This window comes from Phoxinus phoxinus, assembly GCF_949152265.1.
Source record: "Phoxinus phoxinus genome assembly, chromosome: 2".
Classification (NCBI taxonomy): Eukaryota; Metazoa; Chordata; class Actinopteri; order Cypriniformes; family Leuciscidae; genus Phoxinus; species Phoxinus phoxinus.
The window spans coordinates 41,596,385-41,615,492 of NC_136877.1; the positions used below are offsets into that span (position 1 = coordinate 41,596,385).

General features: G+C 38.0%; 1 protein-coding gene across 1 annotated transcript in view; it reads left to right on the top strand.

The window, feature by feature from the left end:
• The window catches only part of abhd17c (abhydrolase domain containing 17C, depalmitoylase), a 39,381-nt gene extending 23,548 nt beyond the window's left edge, over positions 1-15,833 (top strand). Inside the window, exons 2-3 of the mRNA XM_079638363.1 lie at positions 646-825; positions 13,905-15,833. Of these exons, the coding sequence (XP_079494489.1) occupies positions 646-825; positions 13,905-14,124 (400 nt within the window). The 3' untranslated portion in view covers positions 14,125-15,833. The remainder of the gene's footprint in view (positions 1-645; positions 826-13,904) is intronic.
• Positions 15,834-19,108: the final 3,275 nt, after the last annotated feature.

Below are 19,108 nucleotides of genomic sequence, written 5' to 3' on the forward strand. Positions count from 1 at the left end.
GACTTCCAACTCACGGCTGTTTTGTTTGTCTACCTTGTCTCACCCGGCCCTTGGCAAGCCTATGATAAATCTGATCTGAGGTCAGACGTCAAACACGTTTTCTTTCTTTCGGTGACCCCGGTGCACACCTCGCAACCGCTGACGCTGATCAGGTGTCAGGCCTGACTGCAAAACCAGCCAGGAAAGTCAGAGAACAAAAACCTAAAGTGCATTCTTTCTTTCTCCATCTAAGCCTTGAATTCTCGATCACTGCCTCTAGCATTTCCTTTGAGCGCATCTTAAAGTGTCAAATAAAGCTTAGCCAAGTCCTGTGTTCACAAGCTAAGGAACTCGTTCAGTTCTTTTATGGAGTCTGAATCCATGCTGTCGGTTTAATTCATGTTTCTATTTTTAACGATTTCTCTTCTAATTTTGTCCAATTGGATTGTCTAAATATGCCTTGATGGACATTTATTTAGCCACAAATCGTATTGTTGCTATAGACACGAGTGTAATTCAAAGTAAACCGCTCAAGCTGTTTGTTGCGATGTAATTTCTACCGAGTTCACCCACATAGACGAGGATGCCAGATTTGTACCACGCTTGGAATTGTTGATTTGAAACGTGATGATTTACAGCTGTTTTTCTTTCTTTTTCCTTCTGAAGGTATGGAGTGACCCCAGAAAACATCATCCTGTACGGTCAGAGTATAGGGACGGTGCCGACGGTAGACCTGGCGTCCAGGTACGAGTGTGCGGCTGTGATCCTTCACTCTCCTCTCATGTCCGGCTTGCGTGTGGCCTTCCCTGACACCCGCAAAACATACTGCTTCGATGCCTTCCCAAGGTAAGATGCAAACATCTGTGATCCAGAATGTAATGCTTGTGAACGCAGGCTCTTCTAGCTGCACTATTGTTGAAGATTTTTCTTTTTTCAGTAAGAATGCTTTAAATTGATCAAAAGTGACAGTAAATACATTTTGGTAATGCTTTACAGTATAGGCTACAGTAATGGCTTTGCAGAAAATATGCCTCACACCACTCAAGCACACGCATAAAGCTTGTCGCAAAGCACGGGCAAAAGTAATGATTAATAAACTGTTTCCTTATTTTTTTTACTTTTTTAAACTTGTGTTTTCTGAGTCCATATCGACTGCAAAGATGAAGTTTACAATGCTGACACGCCATCTCCAAAGTATATTGGATGCGCCTTTAAAGAGAAATGCAACTTTCATATGGATTACATAAGAGAGTATTTGTTTTCTATTCGAATTGGTTAATTTAAAAGACATTTAAGCTTTCTATAGATATATTTCAAAAATTTCGCATTTGAGGCAAGGATATGCTGAGTTTCGGTTAATTTGTCACTCACAGCCATTCAGATGATGGGTGAACATTTGTATTTACTGACTGGCATTCTGCAATTATCACAAGGACCCGCCATTAACAATCTGGAGGTTTTTTTTGTCTGCAACTAACAGACTAATAAAATCTTGGTCGACTAAAGCCCAATTTATAACATGTCGTAGGCTCTCTGTAGCATGCGTACCCTGACGCGCACCAAAATTTTTATAATATATTTAAAATTTTATTTATGTGATTGGTCTGCTAAAACCCCTCCCTCGGGTTTCACACGCTCCCTCTGCATGTGTAATTGCGCATCAACGCGGACAGCGACGGTTAAGCGTTACAGGCATTTTTAATGTCGCAAAATATTTAGATTTCAAATAATTGCTGTCCTTTTTGAACTTTCTATTCAAATAATTCTGAAATGTATCATGTTCCTCACAAAATTATTAAGCATCACAACTGTTTTCAACATTGATAATAATAAAGTGTTTCTTGAGAAGCATAGTAGAATGATTTCAGGATCATGTGACTGAAGACTGGAGCAATAATGCTGAAAATTCAGCTTTGCATAACAAAAATAAATTCCATTTTAAAATATATTCAACTAGAAAATGGTTATTTTTAAATTGTAATATTTCAGAATATTTGTCTTTACTGTACTTTTAATCAAATAAATGCAACCTCGATGAGCATAAAATAATTTAAAAAATGGAAAAAATATCAATCTCAATCTTTAGTGGTTTTATGCGTTGTTCCAATTTTGTGTGCAACATGCTTTAGATGATCCATGAATGGACTGAACGGTTAGTTGGGATCTAGGATCAAACCAGTAACTGGTAACCGACTGAAGCTGTGCAGTTCATTGCGTTACCAACACAGATGGTAGCAGGAAACCCAGCAATCTGAATGAGACACGAGTTGAATCGGAGTTAGCCATCTTCTCTCAAGCTTTGTTCCCTTACTTCCTCTTTTCCAATTGTAGTTTTGTTTTTACACTCTTTCGGAACTTCTCTAAAAGTTTTTATAACTCTGGAAGTGGCTTACCTCTTTTACCACACTGGGCTAGAAAGTGTTTAGTTCCCATTTTCCTTCCTTTCAGCAGTTCAAGTGATGGCTTTCAAGTATCTGGCTGTCAGCTATTTGAGATTTTTTATTTATTAAAATACAAACTTGTTTTTGGACTAGAAAACTGCCACTCGTAAAAAACGCAACAGGTAGTTATGTATTGATAAGATACAAATCTTAAAATTAGATTTTTAAGATCTTAAATCTTAATTTTCAGCATCATTCTTAAATTTCAGATTTATTTTTATTTTTTATAGTGTACATTACACATCACCACATTTTTCAATGATTCTCAAATGACTCGTCCGATAATTCAGTCTTTCTAAATCCCTCCTTTCCGTGAGCCTACTCTGCTCTGATTGGTCAGATAGACCAGTCTGTTGTGATTTTGGTCTTTTTACAGCGCTTGTCGGAAACCAAACAACCTTCACCATAACTGAATTTCAGCTCAGGAGGCTTCCTCAGGCCTCAGCGATTGTACACACTCTAAAGACCGTAATGATAACGTCGATGCTAGTCATTTTGATGTACATGAGATTTTGCAATGTAATTCCTCACCATCAGCATTCACAAGAGTATGTCCTTCAACAAATACGTGTATATTTTTTATTTATTGCGGTGCACATGCGGGAACTGTATCAATAACGGTGCATGCGTTAGCCGAGCACTAACGTGAATGACTGACGTAACATACACGTTTGTAAAACAAATCTTGCTCCATCCATTATCATTACTCAAAGTTGTAAGAACAGCAGACAATCTGCATTAATAGACACAATTTTAAAGGACAAGTTTGGTATTTTACACTTCAAGCCCTGTTTTCAGATCGTTTCTGATGAAATAGAACGGTTAAGTTTAAAATTTGAAGACAAGCTGCTGTCCCGAGAATTTTCATTTTCTTTCGCTTCCCCCCCACCTCCACCCCCACCTCCACAATGGCTGCATAGGTGCACAGGAATAATCCTTCCTAAAACGCATTAAACTTTCGTTTACAAAGACGTGAAACTCACCGAGTGGTCAGGGGTGTTAACTGATATGCTCACACAAAAATTGCTGCAAAAGATGCTTTCCAACAGGTTTTATACAATTCGTTGTAAAACTGGGGACCTATTTTTCCAAACGCCTCACACCCGTAAATTCTCCCGTTGAGAGCTTGAATAATAGACTCTCCACTCCAGTTGGTGGCGGAGTAATACCATACCTCACAGCACATCCAATACAAGTCAATACAAGTTATGCTATATTACTGTTTTTTTCCTTTTCAACTTTTGATCAAACAAATGCAGCCTTGATCAGCAAGAGACTTCTCCCTAAAACATTTAATAAATCTTACCGACCCCATGCTTCCGAACTGAGGTATATCCTGTCATCATGATGTGAAATGTGGATGAAGGAATATAACACTACAGCATAAGAGGGAAAGAAATGAATGGCTGCCTATTGTAGTGTTGCTATTCTAAGATCTGAGTGAGGGAACTTTTAATGCCGTGCCTAATATGACAGGTCAGCAATTAACACTTGTACATCACTTATACAGTATAAGTGCGCAAATACGCTCACGCACAGGTTGAATTTAAGTCTCATTAGCAAGGAGATAAACTTTGGCCCTTGTTGTCAAATGTAAATCTCCCGCTAAGTCTACTCTGACAGGTGTTTTTGCTTGGACTTCTATATGTGTAATTGCTCTTAAAAGCCACCCCTCTAACCGGTCACACAACCTTGAAGGACAACATAACTCCATTTTCTCTTGTACGGTTATATTACACAGCTTGAGACATGTCTGATTACACAGATTATCTTCAAGTATTCCTGGTAAAATCAAAGTAGTTATTTTGAAACCCCCAGTCGTGATAGTTGACAGCTTTGCCTGTTTTTGTCAATGCGCATCACTTTTCCCTGAAAGTGTCAGGTGACACGCGCGTTGTTTCCGATTCTCATTCCCTTCATCTCTGGCTGTAACTACCATGTCTGGCTGCCGAGATAAAGCTGGTGAAAAACAGCCGATGCGTGTACAGCTCACCTGTGCAGCAGAGGACACCTATATTTATTCCGCTATCCGCACTCACTTACTGTATATCAGCCGTGATATACCCTCATCACGACCCGCCGTGGAACTTGGCACGTAAACCCTTTCGCTTCAGCTTCCTGCAAGTTCTAGTTTATTATGCCTATTCTGGCAGTAAGATTCTCCTGCTGCAGTATTCATAGGTAGCTTCATGCCTCATGCAGCTGAACTTTTTAAATTCAGAATAACTTTGTTACATGTCGCGCAGCCAGACCTTCAGACTGACGGCAGAAGGTCTGGACTCCATAGCAGCTTTCATTGGCCAAGGACCGCTCAGATGCCGTCTGACTGACATGCAACGCAACCAATCACAGTTCGTTTTGTTCCATGGAAAAAAAAAATGGAATGTTGATGTCCCTACAGTAACAGACCGGTGTGTAAAAACTCTTGGATGTTTTTGAGTCTATGCCACCAACTTTACATACTTCACATACTTTTGAAAATCCAGTGCTCATTGAGACAGTTGTAAACACGACAGCTTTATCCTTCCATGAGGGGGTTTGGCATCACCGCATCTTTGTTTCCATACAAACTGACATGCACTCAACATGCACGTCTCCCAGAAATCCTGTACAATTCATCCATTCAGATGACGACTTCGAAACTCCTGAAGTGAGACTACATGTCGTGAGACTTTTTTTGGTGAATTCCTGCTTTTTTTAAATTAAATGTTTCAGCGGAGACGACCACCAATCAATGAGAAATTGTAAGGAAGTAGGAAGCAACTGTAGCACAAAAATCTCACATTTCAGGCACTCCATTGTCCTATTATGAGTGCGCTAGCTGGACCAGAATGCTTTTGTAACTTTTTAGCAAAGTTTGATACCGTTTATGTCGGATGAAATTGCTGAAACACATTTTGAGACCTGTTGGGCCAAACATAAAAAATACAATAAGCCTTTAATTAGCTTTTGATTAGAATAATTTTATATATATATATATATATATAATATTGAGCACAATAACTTTATTTTAAATAAATATGATTTTGCAATAATAATAAATGTTTGGGGTCTGTAAGCTCTTTTTTAAAATATTTATAAAGGCTGCATTTACTTAATATTTAACAATTTTACTGTATTTGACGAGTGTCACATGATCCTTCATAAATCATTCTAATATGCTGATTTGATGCTGAAGAAACATTTATTATTATCAAACATTGTATTTTGTGCTCTGCTTAATATTTTTGTGGAAACGTTTTTTGTTTTTTTTTTAACATTACAAATGTCTTTATTGCCATTTTTGATCAATGTAAGGCATCCTTGCTGAATACAAGTAGTCATTTATTTCAGAGAAAAAAATCATACTGATGGATGTGCATAAAAACAGCAAAGTGACCTGAAAATATCTATCGAATAGATTTTTGGACAGTGCAAGCACATCTGCATTTGAAGTGCCACATATTGTGCGTGCACAATTAGGAAGCGAGTGTAAACTGAATTTGCAATCAGTGAGACGGAGCGCTCGCTGTCCATGTTGATATCTCAGTGTGCATCTCATAACACATCAGACGTGCACGTCGCGTCATCAGTTGTAAATTAACTCTTTCTGACGAGATATCGCCACCAGCTGGCATTTACAGTTAAATATGATGACATGGAGAAAAAGCAACATGCACGTGATCCCAAAGACATTCATATTTTGGCTATTTTCTGCCTATATTTTATTTTCAGGTAAAAGGCTTCAATACATGCCAAGTGAACTGACTTGCCTTAAATGGATTTTGGTTTCACTTTTTTGTCATTAACTTTAGTCTTCGAATTCTACTTTTGGGCTGAGATCAAGTTTCGCCCTTAAGAGGCATCACAAAAGGTCTACGGGTAACGCCTCTAAGGAGCTCACATGACTGCTCATTTGGATGTTGACCCGATACTCATGGGTTTATTCTTCAAGGCCTTTTTAAAAATGCTGGTGGAGGTCAAAGGTCTTCAATCCCTGTGTTTAAACTTGCCAAGTGACTATTCATGAAAGATTTTCTTGATCTCTTTCCGCAGTACTTGAAGGGATAAAGGAACAGAAGGAGGTCAGAATAATAAAATATCAGAGTCATTCTTTACAAGTCAAGCCTCGGTTAAGCTGGGTCTGAATCGGAAAGCAGAATGCGGATTTCTGGATTAAACGCGATTAGACGGTAGCGACCGGTCTGGAACCTCTCTTAATCGCTGATCCCGTTTTATCCGACCTCATATTTAAATCTAATTAAATTGCGACAAGATCAAATTGCAAGATTAAGGGCTGTAATGGGAAGATTACAGCCGTAGCTCTCAGACAGAATGTTGTTGAGGCTTTAGAAACATGTCGACAAAACGAGGATGGCGGAAACCTCCTCTGTTTCGTTTCTCGTCTGGTTTCGCTCACTCTCTACACCAGTCTGGGTGAAATTAGCGATGGCCGGGGGCGTGCTTCATTGTAATCAAAGTGATTCTCTCTCTGATGCAGATGCTCTTTTTCTCGCTCTCTTTTGGGTGATGAATGGGAGGTTGAGTGGCCTGATTCTCTCCTACCCCGTCAGCACTGTCAGTGTTTCATAATGAGAAGCTACAGTCATGAGAGATTGAACCGTCTCTGTGTTCTAATAGCTCGCCAGCCGGCCCCGTCAAAGACCCGTAATGAACACGAAGCCAGCTGACGGGAGGTGTTAATGAGCTAGCTGTCTTGACGCCGGCTTGCAATTTGTCGAAACCATTATGGTTTAACACGTCGTCCGTTTCCCTTAATAAAATGTGAAATCTTGGAGTGGATTCAAAAGATGCCGAATCAAAAATAGGATTTTTTTTTTTTTTTTAATAAGGGGAGTTGTTACTGAAGGGGATTAGCACTGTTAAAGTAAATCGTTTTTCCTTTAGATTGAGTTTTACAGAAGTCAAGTGATTGTGCTAAAGGTCAAAGTCTGAGGCTTCGTTTGGCACTGTAAACTGTACTCATGTGGTTTAAATCCTGTTTGTTTGTTTTTCATAGAGCACCAAAGGAAAATTTTAATCTCCATGTTGCTCTTTCCATACAATAACAGTTCATAATGACCACATCAGCTGGAACAAATCTACATAAAAAGCACCTTAAAATATATATTTTTTGCAGTCCTCTTAAGTCATATGATGGTGAACGTTATTTCACCAAGTACAACATGTTCCTGAATCAACATCTTCCTGGATCAACATTCCAGTAATTTGAGGGACCAGTTTACAGTAAAAAAAAAAAAAATTGGCTTACCAGGGTTTGGTGCTTCTACATCAGTGTTAGAGATGCACAGATTACAATTTTCCAGGCCAATTCCGATTTTTCATTGAGTTTGACCTGCCGATTCCGATTTCATTATTTCTAACCGTGCACACACAAATATTTATTTTCTATCTTTTCTTTAAAGGAACACTCCGACTTTTTGGGACTTTAGCCTATTCACCTTATCCCCCAGAGTTAGATAAGTCCATTCATACCTTTTTCATCTCCGTGCGTGCTATAAGTCTGTTTGACGCACCCACCGCTAGCCTAGCTTAGCACAAAGACTGGATGTAAATGGTTGCACCTGAGACGCGCCGAGGTGAGGAGCAGAGAGTCCGTTCAGAGCGCGTCTCAGGTGCTGCGGTTATCACTCCGCCCAAGTAGCAGTGCTTCGCCTTCAGAGAATATAGTTCCCAATATTTATATGGTTAAAATATGTATGTGTCTCATGTGACTTTGTTTTTTTGTACACTCTGTGACTATACAAATCACAACATGTAAATAGGAAAATGTTTGCTTTATTTTGTCACTTATTTGGATTAGTATGCTAGCTGCAACCATTTACATCCAGTCTTTGTGCTAAGCTAGGCTAGCGGTGGGTGCGTCAAACAGACTTATAGCGCGCACGGAGATGAAAAAGGTATGTATGGACTTATCTAACTCTGGGGGATAAGTTGAATAGGCTAAAGTCCCAAAAAGTCGGAGTGTTCCTTTTAATAGAACATTTTTTGCAGAGAACATATAGATTTTTTAAAAAACAGATAATCGCTATAAAATAGATCTATATAAATTACTCCTGGTGTGGGAAATTAAGTTATTAAAAGAAAGCTTAACCTGTATATTCTGACTTACTCATTTATTTTATAAAACACCATATACTTTTACCCAAACTGAATAAGTTTAAATGGGTACATTTTCTATAAATATTTTTGAATCTTCATTTTCTTTTTTGACATAGCCTACTCCAGTTCTTGTTAAAACACACAAGACATGCAATTTCTGAGCATTTTGGGCACTTTTTGTTTAAAATAACATTTATTTTGTCCATCAAACCTGTGCTTTCACTTTAATTGAGGTGTGAAACGGCCGTAATTCACGAGGTTTCCTACATGCGTGTTCCGTGTGCACGTGTGATGCTGATGTTGCGCTATGTTAATCATGCGGCGCCCGAGTGCATTTGACCGGCATAAAATCGGCACATGTCAGCCGGCCGTCCGCCGGTCATGACCGATCACGTGAAAATCGACCAATTCCGGCCACCAGTCGATCAATCGGTGCATCTCTAATCGGTGTTCACCGATCATTTCCCTCTGATTTTAGGGATGACTTATGTGCAGGGATAGGGTTAGCACTACACTTTTGGACAGGAATGTTGTTCCAGGATCGACAAAGTGTTGATCCAGGAACATGTTTGTCTGGGTAAAATCACAGTGACCATCATATGATAGCTTTTTGTAAGTATTAGACCAATATTTTGATCATTATTCACAAAACAATCTGTCTGTTTATCGTGCAAAGCTATTGTATGGCTTCAGAAGACTTTAAAAATAGTGCATGAATTAAAAAAAACTCATTGTTTTGTTTTTGTCCTTTGTCCTCCTTGAGCTTGATTTTTTTTTTTTTTTTTTTTGTGATAAAAACAAAATAAAAACAAACTGTTTCCTGTGCTTGTTTGTAGGGCTGCACAATTTGGCAAACAATTGTTTTATTTATATATCAATATGACTTCACAGTGATACAACTACTACATCTAATAATACTACTACTAATCTTCCTTTTGAATTATGCACAGAATGTTATATTTTAAAGCGATATGAAGGAGATTAGGAGGGAATTGCGGCTTTACCGAGCTCAGCGGCTCTGGCCGAGCTGTGATATACACTAAACGCTATTGGCTAATTGAAAAAGGAGAGGAGTTGTTCGATATGTCTCGCCTTGACGTAATTTCCACTGAAACAGGAAGACAACTCATTAAATAATGCTGCGCGTTTCAAGGCACTTTAGTGGGCCTTTTAAAGACTGGTGTTTCATAATTAATATAGACTCATCAGTTATTTGATTATCAGAGTGCAATACAGATGTTCCTCAAGTGTTTTGCAGAACAACAGCTGCCCCCCCTCCACACACACACACACACAACCATTATGCAAACGAACCAGTGTTGAGAGACTTTGCAACCGAAGCAACTCTGCCATGAACCTGGCAGAAGGTGTTAACACACTAAACGTGATTTAAACATTCCAGGTCTCTGTTGCGAGTAGGCATTTGTTCTCAAAATCTATCAGGCAACAGACAACTTTCTGCACTAGTTATCACATTGCATTGTTGAACTTTACTCTACTTTCTCCAAAAGTCGCTCTCGCTCAGTGGAAAGTGCCTGCCCTCATTGAAAACGGTTGACCTCAGGTCGCTTTAAGACGCTGCCAGTGCGAACACCCCATTCAAACAAACTAAAACAACCTGAACAATCCTTAGATTACAAGCCTGGAAGCAAATCCAGTGGTCTCCATTCTGAAAGCCACCACTGCCAAGTCCATGATTTCTCTTCCAGTCACTGATTCCAGATCCAGCGGACCAGTGGAACTTAGGAGTGGGAGTGTGTCCGTGTGGTTGGGTTGGTGGATGTTCGCAAAGGCTGTGAATGGAGAGTCAGGCTGAATGAAAGTTTGATGACTCGCCTGTCTCTGTAGATTTGCAGGCTGCAGTGTGGCATGGTTTGAATATTAAAATACAGTGAGGGAGAGCCAGTGATGATTGACTCCTATAGTCAAGGGGTAAAGACAAACAGAGATATGCTGTGTGTGATTAGTGTCATCTTGAACTGGTATTGCTTCCCTTCTCTTCTCTGCGGGCCATGTAGCTCTTTTTTTTAATTAACTTAATTGAAACATGGGCATCTTTTTAACCCCTCTTCCAGGCAGTAGTGTTGGCGAAAATATAGATTTTTGAATGCATGTCGATTCTGAATATTTGAGATTGTTTTTATTATACATTTTATGCAGTATCGATACACCAATACCAGCTTTGCTTTGTCACGTTTACAAAATTTCCAAGTTTTTTGTGATCTTTCAAGCATTTCCCTTGATTTGTAAAAAAAAAAAAAAAAAGTTTAAAGGTGAACTATGCAGGTTTTTTTGATTCACTATTGGAATAGTTAATTACTTTTTTCGGGTTGAATGGTGGTCGTCTCACACCCCCCTATCGCCTGTGAGCGGAAAAAAACACACTTACAACTTTGCGTCAAAGTATCGCGTGATATCAGGTCTCTCAATGTAACGAATTGTTTTATGGCAAAAAAATCTGCTAAATCTGCTAAAATTGTCATTATTGCGCTCCCTCACGCTGTTCGAACCCGAATGAAGAAGACGTTGTAAAGAATGTCCCGTCTGCTTTGATGTCGTTGATCTACTAGCCTCTGGTATCAGAGTCGACGAGAAGTTTTTCGACAGTGTTGTCAAATATCTATTCCGAAGCTGTAGGGGGAGCTCTATAGAGAAACCTGCGAGCAAAAAAACGACAATACAGCGAAGAATTTCCCGAAACTGCATAGCCCTGCTTTAAGGTCTCCCTGCAGTTTTCATCCAAAATTAAGTGAAGAAATTAAGACTTAAGTATTGTAATTTTACTACTGTACAAATTTTTTTGTATTTTTATACAAATATTTATTGTATAAGAAATATTGAAATACAGTTGTTATAATAATGCATTATTATTATGAAATATTTAATATTTACTTAATATACTATATTAATTTTTAAATTTGTAAAGCACCCATGAAAAAAAAAAAAATCCAGAAAAACGTATTGAAATTGAGTGCGCACATGCATGAACGCAATATAACCGACTCGGGAGTCAGCCTGGTTTTCTTTACGTTAGTGCTGTTTTGGACATTGTTTTAATGAATTATCTTACTGAATCATTGGACTCTGAACTTTTTCAGTTTAGAGGCTTAAAATGATCTGATCACAAACAGAGAATCGAAATCAGGTTTAAGTCTGTAAATTTCCACCTACCAGGGTTACAGGTGCTTGTGCCTGTGGAATCCAATGAACTTGGATAAAATTGCCATTTCAATATTTGTCAAGGTGTTACAAGTTAGAACTTCCAGTACTACCAACACTACCAGTTCATGTGCAATCTTAGTTGCAAGAGCGAAATGTCAGGTGCAAATCCAGGAATGGATGGAAAGTCCAAAGCTAGGCAAGAGTGAATCATTCAGAGTGGAAAAAGAAAGAAATTCTTTTGGATTAAGTGTGCTGAGGTGGTACAGTTTTTAATATGAAAAAGATGAGCTAGGTGAAGTCAGCCAGTTCCTCGAATCAATTCTGCTCCCTTACAACATGAAATCGAAGTGCATTTTTGTGGTTTTTAGTCTGTTTGTTAGCTTTGAGGAAATCTATATGCTAGTATGGCAGATATGCCTATTTAGCATTTACAGTTCTCTTCACAGAGTGAATATATTGATTAATAGTCTTGTTTACAGTGGTTTTTCACATTTGTTCAATAAAATGTTCCACTGAATGTAAAGTTCCACCTGCCTCTGACAAGCAGTATCAAGTAGCTAATCCTAGTTCACAGCAGTGACATAACTAAAGATTATTGGCATAAAAAGGTTTAATCCCTAACCAAACTTTCAGTAGGAAATATGCCAAGTTAGCATGGTCAAATTAACCCCAGCTATGCCAGTACTGTGCCATTGGGGGGTACAAAATAAACCTGCTTGGAGTGCCCAAAAGTAAAGATGGCAGATTTCAATCATGTGCTGTGTGCGTAAAGATTTCCAACCTTCATTTTGAACCTGAAATTATCCAGTTTTAAGAGGCGGCTCCTTTTATTCTCATGTCATGGTCCCTTTAATTCTGTTACTTTCCTCTTTACTTCTGTGAAGCTGCTTTAAAGAAATGCTGTATAAAGCGGTATAAAAATAAAGATGACGACAGAGGCAATGTTTTTTTAGCTGCTGTGTATTATAGACATCATTGGTCGGCAAGTGAAAAGTGTGCTCAAGCGGTTTCTTGGGGTCTTTAGGCTTTGCTATCAAAGCCCACCAAAAGTAACTGTCATGTTTTGCATCCTCCTATTTGAACTGAAGAGGGAACATTATAGCAAGTAAGCTAAAGACCAGAAAATGCTCCTTTTAATGAGCGTTCCCTCCTATCAGTTTAGCAAAGCATGCTTGCTGTTTGTTGCATGACAAAAATACAGTATTTACACATTTGTCAGTCATCCATTGGAATGTGCTGGGTTGAAAATTATGCTGCATGTTTATTTGTGTGGCGTTCGGATAACGGCGTCGTTCTTCATAGGCGGTGTAATTATTCCATCAGCCAGTGTCATGCATTAATCTCCTCGCTTCCTCAAATTTGATTGCCTGTGCACCAATGAGGAAAATAAGCAACAATTAAGCATGTTGAGCGAAAAATTAATTAGTATGCCTGTTTGACTCCTTTGGACTGAGGATCACAGAAGCGAGTCAGCAGTTCTGCGTAGCCGTGGTGAATCTGGTGTGGATATTAAACCTGTGATCACCATTACCTGTTTACTGCAATTATATGACTATTGACAATATGCAGAGTAAGAAATTCCGGTGTAAATGGCATTTTTGTGATGTTTGGAGTGTTTAGAATATTTATTCCTAATATTTTTGTGGAAATTGTGATGCACTTTTTGAGGATTCTTTGTTGAATAGAAAGTTCAAAACAACCGCATTTATTTGGAATATAAATCTTATGTAACATAATAAATGTCTTTACTGTCTCATCACTTTAATGCGTCCTTTCTGAATAAAATAAAATTTCTTAAACTTTTTTTTTTTTTTTTTTTTTTTTTTTTACTTTTGAACGGTACTTTTCTTTTTTCTTTTTTTTAATGGTTAAACACTTTATTTATACACAGTATTCTTCATCTTCAGCATATTCGATATATATTTTGGATGCACAGTGATTGTAACAGTGCTTTTTCTTTTGTGGTATAATTTCACATTTTAAAAAGAGAAACTGTTGTTGATCACTTTAAATGTTGCTTTACATGCCAGACGGTCTCTTCCTGCCTTAGTTTGACACTGCTTGACCAGAATAAGTTGTAAAGTGGATTAGATGTTGTGCCGCAATTAAAACAAAATTATAAATTCTCAAGCTTGCAAAGCACTTGACAGAAAAATATCAGCCAGCGGCATTGATTTACTTGTGTCTGATACGACTTCTATGCGTCTTCATATGTTTCAGCATCGACAAGGTCTCAAAGGTGGCATCTCCAGTCCTGGTCATCCACGGCACGGAAGACGAAGTGATCGATTTCTCCCACGGCCTGGCCATCTACGAGCGATGTCCACGTGCCGTGGAGCCTCTGTGGGTGGAAGGCGCCGGGCACAACGACATCGAGCTTTACGCTCAGTACCTCGAGAGACTCAAACAGTTCATTACGTTTGAGCTGGCTACCTCCTGAAGACACGGCAGGCCGAGGCACACACACACACACTCGCACGTGTCGTGTAGGGTTCCCCTTTACCCACGGCCGAGGACGCCATCAGTACTTGCACTTGCTGAAGGAAAAAAAAAAAGCGGAAGTCTCTCTCTTGATCTTTGGGAGAGTTTTCATCCCTACAGGGGAAACGTGTTTTAATAATTTCAAACCACTTTCTATTCTTTTTATACTTGATGAAGAATTGCTGAAGTTTTGCACCGCATTCAGTACATTGCGTTTTTGATTTAAACATTTTTCTTCCTTTTTTTTTATTTTAATAATGCTCCTCAAGGATTAATTAAACTGATGCACTTTTATTGTGCAGATATTTTCAGGTTGATCTATTTTTGTTTTCGATGATCTTTTTTTTTTGTTGGGGGCGGGAATTATGTCATGGCATTCCGTTTTATTACGTTTCTAGTAGATTAGTACAAGATAAACCAGTGAGTGACTTTTTACATGGCCAGTTTGTGTGTCTGTGCGTGTGTGTGTTTAGACGCGTTCATACGCACATGCGTTTGTGTGGTAAAGGCCACTGACTCTTCGGTCGAAATAATTGTAGCTTGGGCTAATTAAAACAGGAAGACCCGTGAAAAACACTTGACCCGTAAATAATGATGTACTGTCCGTGAATACAGTGGGAAGGGAAGGGAGGGGGGAGGGGGGTGCTTTGGTGAAACATGGTGCTTTGTTGCAACAGCATTCAGGGCATTGTTTCCGCATAAACACTTAAATCGTTTTTACCGTGGGTTGTATAAAAATGTGAAATTTCAAGCTTTCTCTTTTGCTTTTAGCATTGGCGTTACAATAAGCCTTATGTTCTCCGACATTTCGCTCCGACATTCCTGTCAATGATTTCTCGGAAATGGGATTTTAAAGATTTTCTCTGGGCTCCCGCTCGCTGCTACTCTAATGGGAAAATCACTGTGAAAACTGAACCTAGATCTAAATAAGGTATCACACCTCACCATTTTGAAGTTTATCCGCTTTTCCTGACATTGGACAAGTTACGAAACCCAGTCGCTCATACTGCAAATGAAGGACTGTGTTTGTAGACATTTCACCATAACGCTACACAACAGAATGTTTGGAAGTGTTTTCCATGTTGATGAAGGACATCGATTGCTACCAAACTGGTGCGATCGTCCGATTGTATGTTCGTTAACTTGACTTGTTTTTTTGCTGTAAGGTTATGCAGTGGCGGTTCAACACACTGTTGTTCAGAAATGAAGCTCTTCCGTGCTTGACCTCAGTGGACTTGACACCCTCTTTTTAAGGAATGGCAGAAACTGATCACATCTGAGTCCGTCATTGCTTTTGATACTGACATTTTTACAATGTTTTTTTAGTAATTATTAATATTTACACCTCTTTTAATGCTGGTTTGTAAGATAACTGTACTGTACACCCTCTCTCTCTATATAAATATATAGGTATGTAAAATATGAAGTAAATGGTATTTAGCTTTGATTTTTATTGACACTGGAATCACAGTATGCAAATATAATGCAGAAAAAAATTTAGTTGGTACAGACTTTTGCTTGTAGGTTTTTTTTTTTTTTTTAAATATATCTTTAAAGCCTTAAATGTGCTGCGAGGCAGATTATTGTTCTTTCTGTTGGTTGTTGCTTCATTGCAACACAGTGGATATTGTACTGCTTATAAAGGAATAAAGGATGCATGGAAACCCTAGCTTAACATGTGAAGTCTTTTCATTTCTCAGGTTGCTGGTTTTTATTTAGTTTGAAAAAGTTTACCTGCAGACAGCTCTGCATGTTTTAGAAGTTCAGATGTGTGCAATTGTTCAGCTCGAGTCGTAACATTTCAAGTCATCTTCATTTATATAGCGCTTTTAACAATGTAGATTGTTTCAAAGCAGCTTTACAGTGATAAACGGATAATTTAAGGTAACAGACATTGTTTTGTCTTTATAGCGGTTCTTGAATAAAGATATTTTCCAGCTAAACTTCGTTTTGATTGATTCACTTCCGTCGCAACAATAATTTGTTATTAAATAATGAATTATATAAGTAACAGTGTTGTGCAAGACTCTAAAGTTAGCGGTTTATTAGTTGCAGCATTAACATCTTCTGGATTATTAAAATAGCTTAACCAGTGATCATTTTATATTGGAAGCTGCACATTTAAATAGGAATACAGATATCAATGTATAACTACTTAGTTTGATGGCTAACTTAAAGCAATGTGAGATGTTTCATTTTTCCATCAAGAGCTTGTTATATTTTTTTAGAATGAAATCTATATTTTTATTTGGCAAGGATTTCCAAATTGTTTCAAATAAATGCTGCTCTTTTGCTCTTAGTTCATTAAGGAACCCTGAAAAAGGAAATCATGGATTCCACAAAAATCATTAAACAGCACAACAGTTTTCATCATTGATGATAACAAAGAAAATGTTTCTTGAGCAGCAAATCAGCATATTGGAATGATTTCTGAAGGATCATGTGACACTGAAGACAGGATGCTGAAAATTCAACTTTGCATCACAGGAATAAATTCCATTTTAAAATATATTCAAGTGGAAAATAGTTATTTAAAACGGCAATAATATTTCACAATATTACTATTTTACTCAATTTTTGATTAAATGCTAGTTTAAAAAGTCAAACCAACCCCAAATGTTTGAATGGTTGTGTAACTAATACAAATGTAAGAAACAAATCCAGCTAGCTATAATTTTATGATCATAAAATAGAAAAAGAGTGTGACATTTGTAAACCATTTGTGTCAGACTTGAAGGCGAGAATGTCTTTTTGCAGTGCATCAAAAATAGAACATGGCCAACTGCAGATGTCCATCAACTCAATGAGTGGCGTGACACAACAGATGCTTCCAGCGCAGACAGTGCTATTGGTTTTAATGCTACTGCTCTAGTTTTGATGTGCCACACGTCTTCCTTATGGACACAGTGTTACTTTCTATTCTGGCGAATTGATTTCAGAAACATGTATTGAATTATTTCTACTGGTAGTCACTTTTTGCCAGAGTAAAGTCTTTTTTACTTTTACAAGCCATGAATTCAAGTTTGTTATACCATGTTTGTGCTTTTTACCTTAATCTGTAATAGTCAACTGTATTACATCCGGACTTGTCCTCAATGTAGTAACAATGGGAATTATATATATTTTTTTTATCTGCTTTGATCTTTCAAACATCATCTTAAATTTTGAGACCCATCTTTGTAATTATATGTATATTACAAATATATATTTGTAATATGTTTGTGTGCTGCTGTGCTGTGCATAAAAAGCAAAGTGTACGCGTGTTGTGACCCGCCTATAGGCGCACATTATACTAACGCGCTCTTTAAATAAATAAAAAAATATTGCGCCATTCACTTTATACCAGGTTTCAGTTGGTCAATGGCGCAGTTTATTTCAGTTGCCTCAAAATAGAAGGATGTGAAAATGATAACCGCGTCGGGCTGAAACTAGCAAAACACACTTGTTTCACGCTTGATGCTGCATTGCGCCGAGTGTATGATAGGGCCCTTAGAGTACTTTTACACGACAACAATGTACTAAAAAAAGTTGTACAAAAATGTCGGTGTTTTTCGCATACAGACAACAATGTCGTCAAAATGATCCCCGTTTACATAGATCTTCGAAACCGACTAAAAACACTTTACTCTAGCACTTTACTATACTGCCAGGCTAGTTGTTGGCGATGTCACTTTGTCAAGACTAAATAGCCTATGTAATATGCATGCGCAAGATGTCATCATTTTTCCGTTTGAGATGATATTGGTGAAACCAGTTCTCAAAAGTTTTCGTTTTCAGGCACCTAAAACTCTGTTGTCGTGTAAATGAACGACCATAACACAAGTTTTCAATTTTTGTTTAAAGGGGTGTATGTAAACAGCCCCATAATTAAAAAGGTTCAATGGGGTGCTATATAGAACATTGGGGTTTTTGTTGCCTCAGTTTTAAAGAACACCTTATGCCTAAAATGTTCCAAGGAGAAATGCCTTTAATAACACTTTCATGTTTAACAGGTTATTTCAATTTTTAGTTATAAAAGTTAATAAAATAATGAAAACTTAATCTATAACATGATTTCATGATGGGGACCCTTTTGCATCTTTAAATTGGTTTTTATTTTAATATCATTATATGAAGTGCCTGACAGAACCCTTTAGGGTTCCATTTAGAACCTTTTCTTCTAAGAGTGTAGCCTTTTTTTCTTTCTTTTAATTATCTATAAATAAATCTCCCAGATGGTTTCTCTCTACAGTTTCCATTGTTCCCTTGCTCTATCTCTCTCCCTCAATCCATAAAAGCCATTTTCTTAGAGGAAGGCTGTTAAGTTCTGGAGGTGTCTCCCGCTCTTCAAATGCTGAAACGCGACAAGCAGGTGGAACTGGAAGCGACCATTAAGCCTCATCTGTTGGAGCCAGCAACAGTTTACATTGGCCAGGGACCAGATGTCCTTGTGAGGGTGAGGAATTGGCAGAGCTTAAGGTTGAACTGCTGATCCAAACGGGTGGAGAGCGCCAATTTGGAAGTCCAAGAAGCAGTTTTCACTGGGTCAGGGGTGTGGATACATATAATAATCTGATTTCTGTGGGCTGTAGGTGTGTATGGGTGTTTTAAGGTAAACATGGAGGTATATAATATGATGTATTGAAATAGGAGATGTAGTGAGGGGAAATGTATGGTCTAAGACCAGAAAATGAGAAGTCAAAGGGGGTTTGTTTTTTACTACTTTTTAAGTTATTCCTGAAGACTGAATACTGGACAATGGAACACTGATGCAAAAACTGCTGATCAAACTACAACACAACAAAACTATACAAAAAAGAGCTAAACACTGATGTAACAAACTGCTAAAATGAAACAATATAAAGAAAAGCAGAGTGACCAGGGGGCTCCAGTCAATATATATTTATAAATAACTTAAGAGCATCCTAACCATGCTCTCTATTCCAAGTCTTTCGAAATCAAAT